The 21,331-nt window shown below is 49.0% G+C and overlaps 1 protein-coding gene across 3 annotated transcripts in view; it reads left to right on the top strand.

Moving 5' to 3' along the window:
• sez6b (seizure related 6 homolog b) overlaps nt 1-21,331 on the top strand; it is a 1,051,857-nt gene that overhangs the window by 972,879 nt on the left and 57,647 nt on the right. For all 3 annotated transcript variants that reach the window (XM_038814277.1, XM_038814276.1, XM_038814278.1), the window contains one exon: nt 12,113-12,304. In XM_038814277.1, coding sequence (XP_038670205.1) covers nt 12,113-12,304 — 192 coding nt within the window. The remainder of the gene's footprint in view (nt 1-12,112; nt 12,305-21,331) is intronic.

The raw sequence follows: 21,331 nt of genomic DNA, 5'->3' as shown, positions 1-21,331 counted from the left end.
TACCTCTGAAGAATAGCAAATAAGAAATCTTGACAAGCCAAGATGAGGAGATCCCTCCCCAGGACAGCGGCCAAGCCCAGCCCAGTGACCAGACAAACACAGAGTAGTGGACAACAGCAAACAACTAACTTTAACCTCCTCCCTCCCCCATCCCTCCCTAACCCAACAACACCCACTAGTAATATTACCCAACAATCCCTTATCTCTAAATCTCTACATAACATAATCTTATCAAAACTACATTCAGAGCTCCTATTCGCGAAGTGTTCATGATTAGGAGCTGCAGCACACCCAGTCTTGTACCTCCCATCAGCTAACCTCACCTTTATTAATAATCTTTATTGTCACAAGTAGGCTGACATTAACACTGCAATGAAGTTACTGTGAAAATCCCCAAGTCGCCACATTCCGGCGCCTGTTCGGGTACACGGAGGGAGAAATCAGAATGTCCAAATTACCTAACAGCACGTCTTCGGGGCTTGTGGGAGAAACAGGAGCACCCGGAGGAAACCCACGCAGACACAGGTAGAACGTGCAGACTCCACACAGACAGTGACCCAAGCTGGGAATCAAACCTGGACCCTGGAGCTGTGAAGCAACAGTGCTACCCACTGTGCTACCATGCCGCCTTGGCTGCGAGGCTCTTCATTAATCTGAGGAGTGGGTTGTCCGTGTCAGGTAAATGTGAGCAGCTATTTTCCCCTGCCAAATTTAGAAGTACTGACTGGCTTCGAGAATTAACACAGTCACAAAACCATCTTCTGCCATCGTTTCGCACCATACCGCCAACGCATCGACAGTAAGGTGGTGTGGACAGTGACTCCACATGCTCTGGGATAGATATTGTTCTACTGGCCTTTTACCATCAGGCCACCTTCCACATGCATCCTTCCTTGTCAATAGCTGAAGGTCGCTGACATATCAAATCATCAAATACAGTTATTTACGTTGCAAGCCCCTAATCCGTCGGTGAAATCTCGACTGAAAATGATTAGGAACAAGAGGAGGAATCTTTCCTGTAACTGCAGCGCCATCTATACCCGGTATGATGCAGTACAAGAGCCAGTGTGGAGAGGAAACGGGAGTTGCGATGGAAGCTGTAAAGCACAGCATCAGGATCTAATGACCGAATACCTTTGGATAAATACCACACGCTTACGACCTTACCGGCAAAATCTTTCCTTCCCTTAAACAAACCGTGAGCTCTGCCATATGCAGATTATGTTATCTGCTGCTAACCACGTATTGTGCAAACAAAACAATTTGAACATGTTCAAAGGTGATGCAGTGTCAAGCACGACGAAGGCTCTGCGGAGGACTGCTGACAAAACGGGAAGTGATTCAGCCGACTACACTCCAGGAGCCAGATGGGAACAGGCCTCGACTCTCTCTCGTATGGGCATTTTGGGTGTCGATTTTTGTCACTGAAACGCTGCTGCTCTGAGGGACCTTTGCGATGCACAAGTGGCATGTTCACTTCCGACCAGGAATCAACATGAAGTAACCCAGGAGTCTTTCTGTGCTTCTTCAATTAGCGAGTTCCCTGTCCCTTCCCGTCGCAGGCAGGAGCTGAGGGAGGGAAATAATTTAACACATGCAACTCACTGTTTCCCTCCTCTTCGTGAGTATTGAAGTGGGACTGGGAAGAGTTAACGTGGACACTGTTTCAGTCAAATAGGTTGTCTCAAATGGCTTACCCAGAGTATAGTGAAACTTGCTCTCCTTTGATGCCAGTGAAATACTTTGTTGTAAGACAACTTTGGATCACAAAGTACATATTTCACTCATGATTTCACTGTCTAGTAAAAAGCTACAGTGTCCAGGTCATTGTCTGCAGCTTTTTCTGAAATGCAGCACAGTGGCTTAGCCGTCAGCACTGCTGCCTCACTGCGCCAGGGACCCGGGCTCGATTCCGGCCTTGGGTAACTGTCTGGGTGGAGTTTGCATGTTCTCCACGTATCCGCGTGGGTTTCCTCCGGGTGCGCCAGTTTCGTCCCAAATTAGGTGGATTGACCATGCTAAATTGCCCCTTAGTGTTCAAAGATGTGCAGGTTAACTGGGATTACGGGGATAGGGCGGGGTAATGGGCCGAGGTAGGGTGCTCTTTCGGAGGGTCACAGCAGACGTGATGGACCAAATGGCTTCCTTCTGCACTGTAGGGATTCTATGGCTCCAAGGATTTCCACTTGGAGGTCCATCAGTGATCAGCCTGCCCTAAATGGTCTTTTACCAAGTCCGGTGTTTCTATGAGGCCCTCCCACAGTGGCAGCAGCATGGGATATTGAAGACAACTCCAGTTCTGAGATGTCGATGGTTAGTAATCTTTGGGCGCTCAGGACTGAACGAGCCCATTTGGAGACTATGGATCCACGAACTGCTGAAGCATTTGGGATTTCTGGGACCAGCGCAGGCATTGGTTTGAGAGGATTGCCGAGGTTCAGATGAGTTGCGATACTAAAGGAGGCAACATAGTCTCTTCCTGCTGAAGTTCTTCTCCCGCTTTCGGCCCGTGGTGCAGCTGTTCTGCGGGAAAGCAGGCAGTAGGGAATCCCGCAAACTGACCGAAGCTCCCGTCTGAAGGCTGTCCAAGGTGAAGGAGACGGTGGAGCCTGAATGACCTCAGTATGACCATCCCACAGCAGCGTTATCACTGGTGCCAGAGGAGCCAGCTTTAGTGTCTATTCGGATCTATTGATGGCCACAGTGTTGCTGCCGTGTGTCAGAACCCCCGCACAAGCCAGCAGTAAACCTCTCCACACCCTCCGACATATTTCAGAAACCTTCCGGCAGGCAGTCTAATGCGGTGAGCAAGTAACGTTGCACAACAACATCCTTGCTTCTGAATGCTGAGTCTCTAAGGTCTGCATTCTGTAACCTCCTGAGCATAGCTGGGTAAGGGCTTTCACTGCAGTGAAGGCTTCACTTTGCACTTGCCCTTGCTTCTGTTCGATTTTGCTGTGTGTGTCTCACCCAGTGTAGCTACCTTGAACTTACTATCTGGAACCCAGGCCAGGAGAGGGCGGGGGAGGCGTAGAATGTGACAGAGTGCATTCTTGAGAGGGTTCTCCACCTATGTCCCCCCCCCCCCCCCCTCGCCCTTCCAGGACCCCTTTAGCACGTGCAGCACTAACAGCCAGTCTGATGGGCCTAGGAAGAGTAGAGTCAAGGGTACGTTTGTAGTGATCACACCATGCGCAGATTATCATGCTGAGTGTGTGAACATGGGTGAAGCAATACGGGGAGATCCCAAACATTCAATTCTGTGTGGTCTCCAGCTTCGCCACCTTCAGTTATGCCATTGGCCGCCCCGATTGAAGAATAACCAGCTGCGGTTAGCACCTTCCCCCATCTCCTTTGGCATTACGTACTTGAGGGGCCGAATGGCCTACTCCTGCCCGCATGATAATCTGCGCATGGTGTGGTCACTACAAACGTACCCTTGACTCTACTCTACTCTTCCTAGGCCCATCAGACTGGCTGTTAGTGCTGCACATGCTAAAGGGGTCCTGGAAGGGCGAGGGGGGGGGGTGGGGGGGGGACATAGGTGTACTTAATGTTGGGCCATGTGAGTACCGTCAGTCTCTGTTGAGTCAAATGTGACTGATAACTGGACTCCCATCAGCGGCAGTCAAAAGCAACCGGCTGGTTCATCTCCCTGTGTTAGAGGTTTGGGTTGTTATAACTATGTCCCTTTCAGTTTTTACGTTCACCCTCAGTGTAATTGTAAACAATAGAATCATCACTTAAGTAATTATCTAAAGGGTGTTCATTCTCCATTTAACACCTGGAAGGGAAAATGTCAAAACCGGAAGCTTATTCTTGAATTTTCCGTGGCATGGTCAATTTGGCAAAATCGTACTGAACGGTTTTCAGCAGTTTGAGGAATAGAAAACCTATTGTGGCGTTAGCACCACCTGCTGGACTTTCAAAATCATTACACCCACAATTATTTTTTAACGAGAACTTGCCTTCAGAGGCTCGACTGCCTCCCTCAATGGCTGCAGCACATCATAATCCTTCACTTCTCCACGACTTGCAACTGTTCTTCACTCAAACCCATCACTTCTGCCCATGCTGATCCCACCAGAAATGTTAAGGCACATTGTATAGCCACCCTTAACTGGTCCAAGCGACTAAAGTATTGGGCTGAATCATAAGAGCTACCGTGGGTGGGAAAGCAATTAGGTTGATGTGTCATCGGCGGTGTGCTTGCCCCCATCCCGCCGTGATTTTTTGTTGGGGTGGGGGAGGTAATCAGGTGGGCCACCTGCCCGTGGTTCAGTTGAAGCCATTAAGTGGGCGATCGATGCCCAACTAAGGGCCTTGCGTCACTCCAATTTAACAAGTGGTGGGAGAGGCCAGGGTTCAAAGTGCAGCCCAGCATGTTTTCCTCTGGCCAATGAAAGGTGTGGGTGATGGGGCTGCCTCTTTTCGGCATCCCAGTGCCAATCGGATGCCCCCCCCCCCCCCCTCCCCCAGCCCCACACGGTTTTGCTTCCCCATGTCCATTCTCCCTGTCCATCAGGCCCCCTCCACCACACTTCCTTCACTAGCCTCTGCCCGCCTGGACCTGGTGAGGTCGCGGATTTGCCTGGATGGCCGTGGCTGAACGGCACCTCCTTGGCCTACTTGCAATCTGAGCAGGTGCTTGTGTGGCACCGCCAGTACTGCAAAGCCGCTGGCCTCCAATCGACCAGCAGCAGATCTATGAGGCACGCGTTGTCCTGGAGACTGTCTGAACTCTAGTGTACCCCTAATCAAAGCGCCATCACCCAGAAAATTGAAGCGAGGCAAATCGGCCAAGCAGGGGCAACTCACCTTCACCATTTACACTGGGGTACGGGGAGCCTGTCCTCAATATACTGACTGTGGGTAAGGAAGGGCTGGATGGGACAGATGTACCATTCCTGCTACGGGGCGAGGGCTAGTGGGGTAGCCACACTGCTAAATAGGAGGACAATGTTCGTGGTGACAAAGACGGTTACGGACCCAGGGGGACGGTACGTCATGGTCTAGTGTCGGTAGCACCGGTAGTTCTGGTGAACATGCACGCTTCCAACTGGGCGACACGGAGTTTATAAAGAAGTGGAAATCCCCGACATAGATACGCACCGACCATGGTGGGCGGGGGGGGGGGGGAAGACTTTAACCGTGTACACAGGACTGGTTTAGCAAAGTGGGCTAAATAGCTGACTTGTAATGCAGAACAATGCCAGCAGCACGGGTTCAATTCCAGTACCGGCCACCCCGAACAGGCGCAGGAATGTGGCAACTAGGGCCTTTTCACTGTAACTTCATTGAAGCCTACTTGTGGCAATTAGCGATTATTATTATTATAGGACCTACGGACAGGCAGGTCGACCCAAAACAGGAAAGACCTCCAACATAGCAAAGGAACTCAGCCTATTTATGGAGCAGATGGGGGCGGTGGACCCATGCCAGTTCACCCACCCAGGGGAGAAGGAGTCCTCCTCCTTCTCCCAAGTACATAACGTCTATTCACGGATCGGCTTCTTTGTAGTGGGAAAATCGATGCTTCTACGGCTAGTAAGGGCGGAATACTCTGCAATCGTAATCTCTGACCACGCTCTATGTTATATGGATGTAAGGTCGGAGAGGGATCCGATCCGATGGAGGTTGGACACGGCCCTCCTGGCTGACAAGGCTTTTTACGAGAAAATATCACAGGCCATTGACAAGTATATTACTAACCGGAACGGGGAGATCGCACCCTCCATGTTCTGGGTGGCGCTGAAGGCTGTGATCAGGGGAAGAATTTTTTTTTTTAAATTTTGATTACCCAATTATTTTTTCCAATTAAGGGGCAATTTAGCGTGGCCAATCCACCTCCCCTGCACATCTTTGGGTTGTGGGGACGAAACCCATGCAGACATGGGGAGAATGTGCAAACCTCACACTGACAGTGACCCAGAGCCGGGATCGAACCTGGGACCTCAGCGCCGTGAGGCAGCTGTGCTAACCACTAGGCCACCGTGCTGCCCTAATCAGGGGAAGAATTATCGTTTTTAAAGCATGAGGGATAGGGAAGAGAGGGCGGCTAGGCAACAGCTGGTCGACTCCATACTGGAAGCGGACCGGTGACACTCCGAGGCCCCGACCTTAAAGCTCCTGGCGGAGAGGAAAAAGCTACAGATGGACTTGCTCTCCACGAGGAAAGCAGTGCACCAACTCCGCCAGGCACGGGAGACCCTGTATGAGCACGGAGACAAAACTAGTCACCTGCTGGCTCACCAGCTGAGAAAGCAGGGGCTGTACACCTCAGAGCCCCCAGCAGGGGACATGGGGGCGAAGCAGTTCCTTGATGGGCTGGACATACCAGAGGACAGGAAACAGGGCTTGGAAGCACCACTAGAACTGGGAGAGATCATTGAGAGTATTAGCTCCATGGAGGTGGTGAAGGCACCGGGACCAGACAGGTTCCCGGCGGACTTCTACAAAATATTTGCGACAGCACTGGCCCCGCACTTGTGGGAGATGTTCACAGACACGCTGGCGAGGGGCAGCCTGCCGCCTACACTACCACAAGCCTCAACCTCGATGATACCTAAAAAAGACAAAGACCTAACAGAATGTGATTCCTACAGACCCATCTCGCTGCTAAACGCAGACGCAACTTCGGACATCAGGCGCCTGCTGAACGTGATCATGACCCCATCCGGGGAGAGAACACCTGAGGCGATCGTCTCCCTGGACGCAGAAAAGGCCTTCGACAGAGTACCTCATAGAGATGTTGGAGCAGTTCGGGCTTGGAACAAGATTTGCCGCCTCGGTGAAACTCCTGCACAACGCTCCCACAACGAGCATATGGACAAATACCACCAGCTCTAAGTACTTTCAGCTGCATAGAGGTACAAGGCAGGAATGCCCGTTGTCCCTGCTGCTGTTCGCCCCAGAGATCGGGCCATTAGCGATCGTGCTCAGGGTGGCAAAGAACTGGAAAGAGCTCCGGAGGGGAGGCAGAGAGAACAGAGTCTTGCTCTATGCTGATGACCTGCTGCTCTGCATCTCAGACCCACAAAGCAGAATGGAAGGAATTGTGGCGCTCTTGAAAGAGTTTGGAAGCTTCTCGGGTTACAAATTTGACCAGAGCAATAACGAGATCTTCCCTGCCTTGTGCCTCTATGCAGCTGAAAGTACTTAGAGCTGGTGGTATTCGTCCATGTGCTCGTTGTGGGAGCGGCAAGGGGGAGGGGCAGAGCTGGAGGGGCTGCCGTTCAAACAGGCCCATCACAAATTCCGCTACCTGGGGATCCAAGGACGCCGGTGACAAGGACGCCTCCTTCAAAAGGTGGAGACAGGACGGGGGGGATGCTGACAGTTAGGGATATTTACACAAACAACAGGTTAACAACACTTGAAGAGCTGACAGATGGATTCCAGCTGACGGGAGGAAATGAACTAAGGTACCTGCAACTCAAAAACTTTCTACGAAGGGAAACAAAGGCGTAGCCACAACCACCACGACAATCATTGCTGGAGGGCCTGCTGGGCGCGGACATCTTAGGGAAAGGAAACTGCAGTGACATGTATGGGTGACTGCTAAGGGGGGCAAACACTCAACTGGACGAGACAAAGGAGAAGTGGGAGGAGGACTTGGGGTTTGAAATAGGGTGGGGACTTTGGAGTAAAGCACTGCACAGGGTCAACTCCACCTCCACATGCACAAGGCTAAGCCTAACACAGCTAAATGTGGTACACGGAGCCCACTTAACCAGAACGCAAATGAGCCGGTTCTCCCTGGAGGTGGAGGACAGATGCGACCGGTACCAAGGAGGCCCGGCCAACCATGCCCACATGCTCTGGTCTTGCTCCAGACTTGCTGGGTACTGGACAGCCTTCTTTGAGGTTCTGGACAGCCTTCTTTGAGGCCATGTCCAAAGTGGTGGGGATGAAGGTGGAGCCATGCCCGAGAATGGCAGTCTTTGGGGTACCAGAACCGCCAGACCCCTTCATGGGGAGGAGGGCCGATGCCTTTGCCTTTGCCTCCCTAATCACCGCCGGAGAATCCTGGTCGGCTGACAGTCAGCAACATCACCCAAAGCTGCAGACTGGCTGTCAGACCTGTCGGAATTTCACCAAACGGAGAAAATTTAATTCGCCATCCGAGGGTCGGAAGAGGGTTTCCACAAAATGTGGGAGCCATTCACTCGGTTGTTCTAAGACCTGTTTGTCGCCAACAACTAGGGAACCAAGGGTTAGGAGGGGGGTAGCCACAACACAGTAAGGAATGGGGGAGGTGGGGAGGAGGGGGGAGGGGAACAAGGAACTCAACCAAGCCCAACAAAAGAACCAGGAGACACAAGGGGGAGGGGGGGGGGGGGCAACAACAACCAAAGGGAAGAAAAGCAAAGGGAAAACTGGTGGGAAGCGAAACGCAGGGACCACAATCGCCAAGGCAAACACTGTAAGGAAGGGGAAACTGATGTATTTATATAAATAGTCAAAACCGATCTATGTGTAAATAGTTCTAGTTTTACTTCTTACATTCTCTTGTTTAACTCCCACTGTTTGTTCGTATTTATATTTGTTTTGTCTGCCAAAAACTCAATAAAAACATTTATTAAAAAAAGCTGTAATGGTCAAACTCATGAAGAAAATATCATGTAGGCCTACTTGCCCCTCCTTCGCCCAATTACTGTGTAGAATGAAGAGAACAGATACAGGTCATTTGACACAAGTGCTCTATTGGTTTATGAGCCCCCTTCTTCCCCTCACCATCTCCCCTTATCAGCATAACCTTTTATTCCCTTCTCCCTCATGTACTGACCGAGCTTCCCCTGAATTACATCTCTGTTATTTGCCTCGCAAATTCCTCATTCTCAGCGCTACCTTTGGTGGATGCATTTGAGCGAGTGAGTGATGATAAATGGACCCTTAGCCAAAGGAGAAGGCATGAGGACAGGTGACCAAATGCTCAGCCATTGGACCATACCCGCTCTACATACCACATTTTCTTGAAATCCACCTATTCGCTTTTGAGGTATATTGTTTACAGGCAAACAGTAACAAACAGGGGTGAACACAATGGGGTAAGTTTTCTGGTCCCATCCCGCTGCGGGAACCATCACCGCTGGGACGGAAAATTTGCCGGATCATTTAAATGCCCGTTGGCCTCAGGTGGGGATTTCCAGTCTCCGGGTGGGCGTGCACGGAAAATCGCGCCCATTATTTCTGCCCTCATTTGGTAACATGCATATTGATCCATATTGATGCATTGACTGACCTCTGCACAGTCTAACACCCACACAGCACAGAAATGGATTGAAGGTAAAAGATGAGACGAGGGCTTTTCCACCCAATTCTGACCATGTGTTGATTCTGTTACTCAGGCTATTTATCTTTCCCAAACTGGTTAAGAACATGCCATGACTTTTCCTTTTGACACTTTGCTCCTGTGGAATGAAATGGACCGAGACTTGGCTGCGAAAAACGTATCACCGTGGCATTCTTTTGGGGGCAAGAGAAACCAGGAAGACAAACAGAAAAGAAGCTATTATTCTTTTCATTTTAAACTATGAACAGTAAAACCTATAAAAGGCGAGTTTTGTGCTTGGTTTTGAAGGATATGTGATTTAATTCACCAGTGAAGTGAATAATCACTTGTAAAGGAAAGAAATGTGAGTGACAGGAATGGAATATTTTTTATTCAAACGACAGTCAGTCCTTTAATATAGAGTGGCAGCTATTCTTCTTTGCCTCGTTTGTGACGCTTAAGGTGATGATTTGTTTCTCTCTCGGACAGCTTTCTTCCCTCTGCCCTTACACCAGAAAAGGACATTGACTCATGCTCTGATGTGGCTCTGTGGACCCACTCGCCGTGTTGCGCCTCAACCAAGTGACCCTTGTTTAGTGAGTGTTCAGGAGCTATTCAATAGCCAGAGCTTCCCATCCGAGCTCCACACAAGCACCCACTTCCTACTAGGACCATTGGTTAGTGACCGGTGAGTCGGAGCCTTGGCCAACCTTTCCCTCGGCTAACCCAGCTATGGAAGAGACCAAGTACAACATTCCCTTGGCTGGTTTAAGTTGATTACTGACCCAAGAATGGGCTTTTCTCGTCAAACTGTGTTTGATAAGGCTTCTGGCTTCTGTGAAGCACCATAGGATACCCCGCGATGAACAGCCCCCTCAAACACTGTCACAGACATCCCCCAACTTTCCTCAAACCCCTCTGAAGAGCCCCTTAACTCATACTTTACCTTCCCTAATCGCAGGAAATCGTACAGGTCACCCAATCAAGCCGCTACCCCCGGTGGCGATGCCAACCGCCACTCCAGCAAAATTAGTCACCGTGCAATCAGAGAGGCGAAGGCCACGACATCGGCCTTCCTCCTCTCCATGAGCTCCGGCTTCTCTGAAACCCCAAATATCACCACCAAAGGGTCCGGGTCCACCTCCTCCTCCACTACCCTGGCTAAGACGGCAAACATTCCCACCCAGAATCTTCCCAATTTTTCGCAATGCCAAAACATGGGCGTGTGATTCGCTGGCCCTCGCCCACACCCCTCACACTCTACTACCCCCTGAAGGAACCCACTCACTCTCGCCCGAGTCATATGCACCCTGTGCATCACCTTAAACTGCATCAGGCTCATCTTTGCACATGAGGAGGTCCTGTTTACCCTACGCAGTGCCTCACTCCATACTCCCCAATTGATTGCCCCTCCCAACTCAGCTTCCCATTTCTCCTTGGTCTTCACCACCTGCTTGCCTCCCTGCTCCCCCAGCCACTTGTAAATATCCCCAATTCTTCCCTCCCCTCCCACATCCAGGAGCAGCAGTCGCTCCAACAGGGGTTATCCCGGCAACCTAGGGAACCCCCTTCAGACGTTTTGCGCAAAGTCCCTAACCTGCAGATACCTGAACTCACTCCCTCTCTCCCTTTCCCTTAGCTCCTCCAGACTGATGAACCCTTCCTCCAGGTACAGATCCCTCACCTTGTCCAGCCCCACTTCCCTCCACCTCCTGTAAATACTATCTACCCCCCACCTCAAACTCATGATTCTCGCACAGCAGCGTTAGCACTGACGTCCCTTCCACCCTAAAATGCCTCCTCAACTGATTCCAGATCTTCACTGCGGACTGCACCACCGGGCTCCTTGAATACCAACTCGGAGCCATTCGAAACGCTGCCGTCACCATAGTCCTCAAACTAGACTCATTACAAGATACCTCCTCCATCCTAACCCACTCTACCCCTTCTCCTTCCCACCACCCGGCGCACCTTGTCCACATTCGCCACCCAATAATAATGAAGCATGTTCGGCAACGCCAACCACTCCTGCTGCCTCGGCCTCTGTAGCAGGGTCCTCCCCACCCTCGGCACCTTCCCCGCCCATACAAAGTCAGAGATGATTGTGTCCACTTTCCGAAAAAAGGGCTTTGGTATAAAGATCAGGAGAGCCTGAAAGATAAACAAGAACCTCGGCAGACTATTCATTTTCACCACTTGGACCCTCCCTGCCAGCGCTAAGTGCAGTTAAGTGCCTCTTAGGATCCTCCTTAGCCTCCTCCACCAGCTTTGTTAAGTCCCACTTATGGAGCCCTGTCCATTCCCTCGCTACCTGAATCCCCAAATATTTAAACCTATCCCTCGCTACTGTAAATGGCATCCCCCCTAAATTAGCCCGCTGTGCCAGCTCATTCACCGGGAATACCTCGCTTTCCCACACAATGTAAATACATTAACACGGCATCGGGTGAAGCATACAGGAGTGTAGTATTAATCAGGTCAGTCCATAAGAGGGTTGTTTAGGAGTGTGGTAACAGTGAGGAAGAAGCTGTTATTAAATCTGTTGGTGCGTGTTCTCAGACTTTTGCATCTCCTGGCCGATGGAAGAAGTTGGAAGAGTGGGTAAACCAGGTGGGAGGGGCCTTTGATTCTGGAGTTACGGTGGCATTGCACAGCTGTTCAGTGAGCCATTGGCGAAGGTCTCCATTTTGAAAAACCTTGCAAGCCTGACTCAATGGAGGACGCAGCAATGAGCAGCCAGGTTTGGTCAGGCAATTCGGCATTCGATCAGTCAGCAAATGAAGCAAAGCAAAAGTGAGGTTCTCTTTTGAATATTTTCTCTTTGTTTTCTCATCCTAGTTATATTCTGCACTGACCCCGGTGACATCGATCACAGCCGCAAGATTATTGCAGATCCCAAGTTTTCAATTGGCTCCACAGTGCAGTACATTTGTAACAAAGGCTATACACTGGCTGGGAGCAACATACTGACCTGTTACAACAGGCAGTCTGGGAACCCTAAATGGAGTGACAGGATTCCCAAGTGTATCCGTGAGTACATTAACCTTTCCTGGTTGCCCCTGATGGTCTAGACTTCATATGAGACGTGCTGCACATGTAAGCATTTTAACCTAAGTCTGTCTCTTCTTGCTGGCATGCATGGAATAGAAATCTGTAACTCATTATCTGGTACCATATATCTTAACATCAACTCTTACCCCATACTTGTTATGAATTCTCTGTAAATTCACACTGCAAGAGATGATACTTGAGAGTTGGAAAGGATGAATGAGAGAAGTATTAATTTGTTCAATATTTCTAAAACAACATTGTAATATCCCGCACGTGACCTACAGGGTGGGAATGCTGGCCTTCTCCGTGCTCCTTACGGAGTACGTGCTCCCCCACTAGGGGGCGAGGTATCTCAGTTACCCAGAGTATGGGAGTAAGATATCGACCAGAGATGAACCCAGTAGGGGTCAACCGGGAAGTGTACCTATCTCGTTTGTCAATAAAACTTTGTTCTTATTTTAACTCGTTGTGGACTTCCCGTGTCCATGTGCTAGCCTCTATAATGTATACCCGCTGGGGAACAGTGTACTCTCTTGTATGAATGGAATAGAGATCCTGCATGTCTTAATTATTACTCCCCCCACTGGAGGAAGGGTTTATCAGTCTGGAGGAGCTAAGGGAAAGGGTAGAGCGAGGGGGAGTGAGTTTAGGTATCTGCAGGTTAGGGACTTTGCACGAAACGTCTGAAGGGGGTTCCCTAGGTTGCCGGTATAAACCCTGCTGGAGCGACTGCTGCTCCTGGATGTGGGAGGGGAGGGAAGAATTGGGGATATTTACAAGTGGCTGGGGGAGCAGGGAGGCAAGCAGGTGGTGAAGATCAAGGAGAAATGGGAAGCGGAGTTGGGAGGGGCAATCAATTGGGGAGTATGGAGTGAGGCACTGCGTAGGGTAAACAGGACTTCCTCATGTGCAAGAATGTGCAAGGTTAGGTGGATTGGCCATGCTAAATTGCCCTTAGTGTCCAAAATTGCCCTTAGTGTTGGGTCAGGTTACTGGGTTATGGGGATAGGGTGGAGGTGTGGGCTTGGGTAGGGTGCTCTTTCAAAGAGCTGGTGCAGACTCGATGGGCCGAATGGCCTCCTTCTGCACTGTAAATTCTATGACTTACACTGTCAATTGACATCGATGTTTGACATTTTCTCAAACTTCACAAAACATCAGCAAGCATGGCTTGTTTCTGAATATATTTCAGATTTATGTAATTCCTCAACTAAAGCAAATGACCACAAATTATGGAAATCTATCATTAAAACAGAACCTTTTGGAAACGCTCAGCAATTTCTGAAACTGGTCCATGGGATATGGGTGTCGCTGACAAGGTCAGCATTTGTGGCCCATCCCTCATTGACCTTGAGAAGGTGGTAAGCTGCCTTCTTGAACTCTTGTTGGCCAGTTTAGATTAATTAGGTCAATGACTGAGATGAAAGGACCACGTGCAATGCATCTTAACATTGCTAACAATATGGAACCAAGTGAGACAGTAAAGCTGTGAGGAGGACACAAAGAAGCTGCAAAGGGATATAGATGGGTTATGTGAGTGGGCAACAAGGTGTCAGGTGAAAGCAGATCTTATTTTAAATGGTGAGAAACATTTAAATGTTGGGTTCTCAGAGAGATTTGGGTGCGCTCATACAAGAAACAGGGGAAGTTAGCATTGGGGAATGTCTTCACACCGAGACGTGTGAATCGTTGGAATTGTCTACTCCAGAGTGTTGTGAATGCTCAGTCATTGAGTACATGCAGAACTGAGATCATTGTCTTCTTAGACACTGAGGAAATCGAGGGATTTGGGGATTAGGCAGTAAAGTGTAATTGAGATCTGGGATCAGCCATGATCATATTAAATGGTGGAGCAAACTTGCAGAGCCTTATGATCAATTGCTGTTCTTCTGTAGGTCAGGAAGAACCTACGGGGAAAGAGAAATCAAGTTAAGGTTTCGAGCCATAGAGGGCGGCATGTGGCGCAGTGGTTAGCACTGGGACTGTGGCGCTGAGGACCCGGGTCCATGTGGAGTTTGCACATTCTCCACGTGTCTGCGTGGGATTCACCCCCACAACCCAGAGATGTGCAGGTTAGGTGGATTGGCCACGCTAAATTCCCCCTCCATTGGAATGAAAAATAATTGGGCACTCTAAATTATTAAAAAAGGTTTCAAGCCATAGAATAAGAGAATGTCACAGAACACTGGAGGCCATTCAGCTTACTGAATGGAGGAGGTGTTAGCAATTCTGGAAAATGTGAAAATAGATAAGTCCTCTGGGCCGGATGGGATTTATCCTAGGATTACCTGGGAAGCTAGGGAGGAGATTGCTGAGCCTTTGGCTTTGATCTTTATGTCGTCATTGTCTACAGAAATAGTGCCAGAAGACTGGAGGATAGCAAATGTTGTCCCCTTGTTCAAGAAGGGAAGTAGAGACAACCCCGGTAACTATAGACCAGTGAGCCTTACATCTGTTGTGGGGAAAGTCTTGGAAAGGTTTATATGAGATAGGATTTATAATCATCTAGAAAGGAATAATTTGATTAGGGATAGTCAACATGGTTTTGTGAAAGGTAGGTCGTGCCTCACAAACCTTATTGAGTTATTTGAGAAGGTGACCAAACAGGTGGACGAGGGTAAAGCAGTTGATGTGGTGTACGTGGATTTCAGTAAAGCGTTTGCTAAGGTTCCCCACGGTAGGCTATTGCAGAAAATACGGAGGCATGGGTTCAAGGTGATTTAGCAGTTTGGATCAGAAATTGGCTCGCTGTAAGAAGACAGAGGGTGGTGGTTGATGGGAAATGTTCAGCCTGGAGTTCAGTTACTAGTGGTGTACCACAAGGATCTGTTTTGGGGCCACTGTTGTTTGTCATTTTTATAAATGACCTGGAGGAGGGCGTAGAAGGATGGGTGAGTAAATTTGCAGATGACACTAAAGTTGGTGGAGTTGTGGACAGTGCGGAAGGATGTTGCAAGTTACAGAGGGACATAGATAAGCTGCAGAGCTGGGCTGAGAGGTGGCAAATGGAGTTTAATGCAGAAAAGTGTGAGGTGATTCATTTTGGAAGGAGTAACAGGAAGACAGAGTACTGGGCTCATGGTATGATTCTTGGTAGTGTGGATGAGCAGAGAGATCTCGGTGTCCATGTACATAGACCCCTGAAAGTTGCCACCCAGATGGAGAGGGTTGTTAAGAAGGTGTACGGTGTGTTAGGTTTTATTGGTAGAGGAATTGAGTTTCGGAGCCATGAGGTCATGTTGCAGCTGTACAAAACTCTGGTGCGGCCGCATTTGGAGTATTGCGTGCAGTTCTGGTCATCGCATTATAGGAAGAATGTGGAATCATTGGAAAGGGTGCAGAGGAGATTTACCAGGATGTTGCCTCGTATGGAGGGAAGATCTTACGAGGAAAGGCTGAGGGACATAAGGCTGTTTTCGTTAGAGAGAAGAAGGTTAAGAGGTAACTTAATTGAGGCATACAAGATGATCAGAGGATTAGATAGGGTGGACAGTGAGAGCCTTTTTCCTCGGATGGTGATGGCTAGCATGAGGGGACATAGCTTTAAATTGAGATGAGATAGGTATCGGACAGATGTCAGAGGTAGGTTCTTTACTCAGAGAGTAGCAAGGGTGGGGAATGCCCTGCCTGCAACAGTAGTGGACTCACCAACATTAAGGGCATTTAAATTGTCATTGGATAAACATATGGATGATAAGGGAATAGTGTAGATGGGCTTTAGAGTGGTTTCACAGGTCGGTGCAACATCGAGGGCCGAAGGGCCTGTACTGCACTGTAATGTTCTATGTTCTATGTACTGAGTCGGTACCGATTCTTTTATGGAACAATCCCATTTGACCCACACCTTCGCTTTTAACCCATGTTCCCGCAATTATTTTCTCTTCCGAAGACTTTATCCAGTTCCCTTTTGAAGGCTTCCAATGAATCTGTATCCATCGGGCAATGCATTCCAAACCCTAACCACATGTTATGTTAGTTTTTCCACAGGTCACCTCTGGTTCTTTTTCTTTGGTCAGCTTAAATCTATGCCCTCTGGTTATTGAGTGTTCAGCCATTGGAAACAATTTCTGTTTCTTTGCTCTACCCAAAACACTATTATTTTAAACACCTCATCAAATTTGATTTGATTTGATTGGATTTGATTTGATTTGATTGGATTTGATTTGATTTATTGTCACATGTACCGAAGAACAGTGAAAAGTATTTTTCTGCGGCCGAGGAATGTACACAGTACGTACATAGTAGACAACAGAAAACATTGACAAATGGTACATCGACAAACAGTGATTGGTTACAGTGTGGAACAAGGTGCCAAACAAAGCAAATACGTGAGCAAGAGCAGCATAGGGCATCGTGAATGGTGTTCTTACAGGGGACAGATCAGTCCAAGAGGGAGCCATTGAGGAGTCTTGTAGCTGTGGGGAAGAAGCTGTTCCTATGTCTGGATGTGCGAGTCTTCAGACTTCTGTACCTTCTGCCTGATGGAAGGCAGAAATCTCCTCTTGGCCTTCTGAGCTGTAAGAAGAATGACCCCAACTTCTCCAGCCTATCCACATATCTGTGATCCTTTAGCCCTGAAATACTCTGGTCAATCTCTTCTGTACCCTCCCCAAAGCCTTTACTTCCTACCTGAAGTGCGGTACCCAAATTGGACACAATACTCCAATTAAGGCAGAAATAGAGTGTTGGGTGGGTTTCATTATAACTTCCTGTTTTTTTGTTATACCTGAGCTTCAATTTTTGAAGCCAAAGATCTAATTTTCTTTAATAACTGCTTTTCTGTCCTGCCACCCTGAAAGATTTGCGTACAAACACCCTCTCTCTCTCCACTTGCACCTCCTCTAAGGTTGTATCATTTGTCATGTTGTTATCATGATTTAAATGCAACGATCACGTGTGTGTGTGTATGTATTCTGCTCATCGGATGGGGTGACTCATTTCCCTTCTAGTGATGTCATGCTGCAGTCCCTTAAAGGCACATTACAACATCATTTAAGGTTAACTCTCTTTGTTCTTCCTTCCAAAATCATCTTCTAGTTTTTAATGTTGAGCATCATCTGCCAAGTTTCCATTCATTTCAGCAGTCTGTCAGTAGCGTTTCCTCATAACTGGGAAAAGTTACAGATGTAACGGGTTTCATACAAGTACACGGCGGGGAGAAAGGAGCAAAAAAGGGCTATGATGGGATGGAAGGCAGTGATCTCTAAGTCAGTGGCTTTCTAATCTAGAAATTAGGTTCCTGTTACCATTTACACCTCTCTAAATCAGAAGGTGATAGATTCATACTCCACTCTAGAGACTGCAGAACATAATCTAGGCCACCATTTGAGAGCAATAGTGAGGAGGGCCAGCACTGGGACAGAGGGAGAGAAAAATTACAACTCTGAATGAGCAACTCCGCGTGCAACAGCTTGTTAATGCAGTGAAGACCATCAGTTTAATCCTCTCACGGGAGAGAAAAGTCTGGTCATTTTATTAATCGATTGTCATTCATAATCAACATCACAGCTGCTATTATAATGAAATGAAAATTGAAAAATTACATGAGGTTAAAGTTATTCCATAACATGATGGTGTGTGTATGCGTGCACGCGGGCGTGTGCTTTGAGGCTAATAATTTAAGATGTCACCTGCTCACATAGCCCCCACTTTCAGCAGGGAATGGATAAATCAAAAAGATCAATTTTGCGTTCAAGTCATTTTTTTTTTTAATACTACACTGCCAATGAATTGCCAGTAAAATTACAACCTGTACTTTTTATCTGGTTCCTTGACTATTCTTTTGGATGGCAAATGTGCCAGTATTTCTTGTCAGTGAGAGGTATTTCTCCACTAGTTAATTACAGAATTGAAATTAATGCAGCGATATGAAGATTGGGAGAATTAATATTGTGCAAACAGAAGTGACGATAAATGGTCAACGGCTGGAAGAGGTGCCACAATTTATGTACCTGGGAAACACGTTGTCAGGAGATGGTTACCATTTTACCATTTGGTAAAGAAATCAGCATAACAATAGCAAGGTAGCATGGTGGTTAGCATAAATGCTTCACAGCTCCAGGGTCCCAGGTTCGATTCCCGGCTGGGTCACTGTCTGTGCGGAGTCTGCACGTCCTCCCCGTGTGTGCGTGGGTTTCCTCCGGGTGCTCGGGTTTCCTCCCACAGTCCAAAGATGTGCGGGTTAGGTGGATTGGCCATGCTAAATTGCCCGTAGTGTCCTAAAAAGTATGGGGGGGGGGTGTTGTTGGGTTATGGGTATAGGGTGGATACGTGGGTTTGAGTAGGGTGATCATGGCTCGGCACAACATCGAGGGCCGAAGGGCCTGTTCTGTGCTGTACTGTTCTATGTTCTAAAGGAATGCTTTCCCCAACATAGAGAATTGCTCAACAGTGCTACCCACTGTGCTACAGTGCCGCCCACGTGCACTTAACTGTTGCTACTGAGCTCTCCACTACTGACCTAAGTTGTAGGTACTGGTGGGCAGTACTGTACTCAGTCCCAGATTAGCCTTTAATCTACTGAATCTTTTTACCACATCTCACCCCTATCCCTATCTCAAGTCTCAGTTTGATTAGAGTCTTGTCTTGTCATAAGGCTTGATGCACGTAACTTTGGCGTTGCAACTGTAACTGCTCTAACTCCAAACTACTTTGTGATGAACATTACAGCATTATCAGCATGCATCAACAGAGTTCATGCCACCTTGACTTCTTCCTTCCTTTGAAATCAGGGTATGAGGCAGTGTGGAGATCTTGGGCAAGATTCTCCGAGCCCGCGCTGGGTCGGAAAATCGTCGGGGACGAGGGAAATTCCCGCCATGCCGCTCCCATGAGGGGACGCAATTCTCCGGCGACCGGAGAATCGGTGGCAATCACACGCGCACGGTCGCCGCGGCGTCAGTTGGGGGCCACTGATAAAGGTCCCCGCAGCAATTCTCCGCGGACGACCGGCTGAAGTTCTGCTGAGTCTCGCCGGCGTAGTTCCAACCTGGTACCACCCGGCGGTAGTTTGGACCCGGGGCCATGTGGACGTCCTGGTGGAGGGGCAGGGGATCTGATTCCTGGGGGGCGGTCTCCACGGGGTCCAGGCCCACGATCGGGCGCCTGCAATCTGGAGGGGGCAGACCTCCTTCCGCGCAGGTCCGCCATAGGTCTCCGACATGTTGCTCCGCGCCGGTGCGGAGATGGCCATCATGCACATGCGCCAGCGCGGAGACAGCCACTATGCGCATGCGCTGGCGCGAAGACGACCGTCACGCACATGCACTGACCCGCGCCGGCCGTGCAGGGCCGCCTTTTGGTGCCAGAGCAGCGCGCAGCACTTCAACACCAAGCTTCCCCCTGAAGACCACTGATTTGCTGGGCCAGGAGGCCCACTGATGCCGGCGTACACCACTCCGGTGTTTACACTGGCATCAGCACTTGGCCGGGATTTTGGAGAATCCCGGCCCTTGTGTTCCGCCATGTCTCGTTTGACATCCGGTAGGGAGTGGTATGATCTGTAGGCAGTTGATCTTGATGGTGGATCGTTAGTTGGAGACAGGTGCCAGCATGGCGTCATGCACTTTATTCCATTGGCGATTGTCAGGCCATACCTGTTCGGTCGGGTTGCTGCCACAGTGATCTGGTATCATGAGTGGCGGTCATTTCTTTCAGGGAGTGGTATCAACCTAGCTGTCAGTTGCGTCCCTTCTTCTTGTGCTATTTACGGCATCTGGAAGCCTGCTGGGGTTGAGGGGCAGCCTTCCTGTGGATGGAAGAAGAATATAGAGGCAGTTTACCTTTGTTAGCATCGGGCTGCACCTGTTTCCAGTGAACTCTGTGGTTTCGCCACACTGGCTGGTAGGGGGCAGTTGGTAGGTCGTCATCTTAACCGATTGTACCCTGATCTCTGGTAGAGGCTGTGATTCTTCTGGAAGTCATTCTGGTTCTAGCATCAACTTCTCTGGGGTTGCTGTGGTAACCTCCTGCACTGTGCGTTAGTCAGGCCCTTGGTTTGGTTTAGGAACCTGAAAAAGATAACAGATCTGCTCCACAAATAGGGAAGTGAGGTTATAAACAGAGTCAGCATTGGGTTACTGCTTTGTAGTTGGGCTGTTGGGAGGATGAGTTTCTGGTTCCATTGGGACTTTGGGTGTCTTCACATCTTCTGCCAGTTGAAGCAGGTGAAGAGCTGATCAGATGTCTCTACGAAGGAGTGAAGTGGGCTGATTTTGCACAAGGTAAATAACCTTTGTGATGGGTTTGTCATCATACCTCAATGGCTCTTGAATCGTTCCAATGACTGGGAGTTGGACTCCCCCCTGCGCCATAGAGTGGGGTTCCCGTGGTTCAGACTCAGTGGCCTCGGAGCCACAATTCATCATTTGATAAGGTGGTCACTCCGGCACCAAAACCAAACTTGATGATGGCCGTTCGCTAAGATGTCTGTATTCCAGTACAAGGAGTCGCATTGTCTGATGTCTCCCTGGAAGAAAAGCTGTGTGTCTTCTGGGTCAGTAACCTTGACTTCATGGATGGCTTTTAGACTGTCAGCGCTGTACGGAGGGCGTGACTGGTATAGCCTGCTGAAGTGTTCCTGTCTGTGACTATGGAAGCGTTTAACAGCACTGGCCTGACATTGGTCCCAGTGGTGTACTTGGCCCTGTAGCGTTGGCACAGTCATTTGGCAGGGTGGTTGAGGTTGGCTTACTTTGGCTCAGACTTTCTCCGTGCTTCTGTGGCCGGATATGGTGGACCAAGTTGCGGCGTCTGTCCCATGAAGTGCTCTCGCCTCTAAGAATAGTCCAATGTTGGTCTCGCAGCTCAGAAAGTCTGACTAGCTGCACAGCCTGAATGAGAATGAGGTCTTCCTTGACTTGGAGAAGGTCGAAGAGCGAATCATCCAGGATTCTTTCTGGACCGAGTTTTGATTACAGATCACCGTCTTCCTGCCATGCGGTCGAAGTCATTGATAAAGGAATCGACATGTGTCCCAGGCTGCAGGACTCTCCTGTTAAATTTGAC

The sequence above is a fragment of the Scyliorhinus canicula genome, chromosome 12 (genome assembly GCF_902713615.1).
Source record: "Scyliorhinus canicula chromosome 12, sScyCan1.1, whole genome shotgun sequence".
Taxonomy (NCBI): Eukaryota; Metazoa; Chordata; class Chondrichthyes; order Carcharhiniformes; family Scyliorhinidae; genus Scyliorhinus; species Scyliorhinus canicula.
This window is presented reverse-complemented; position numbering and strand designations above follow the sequence as displayed.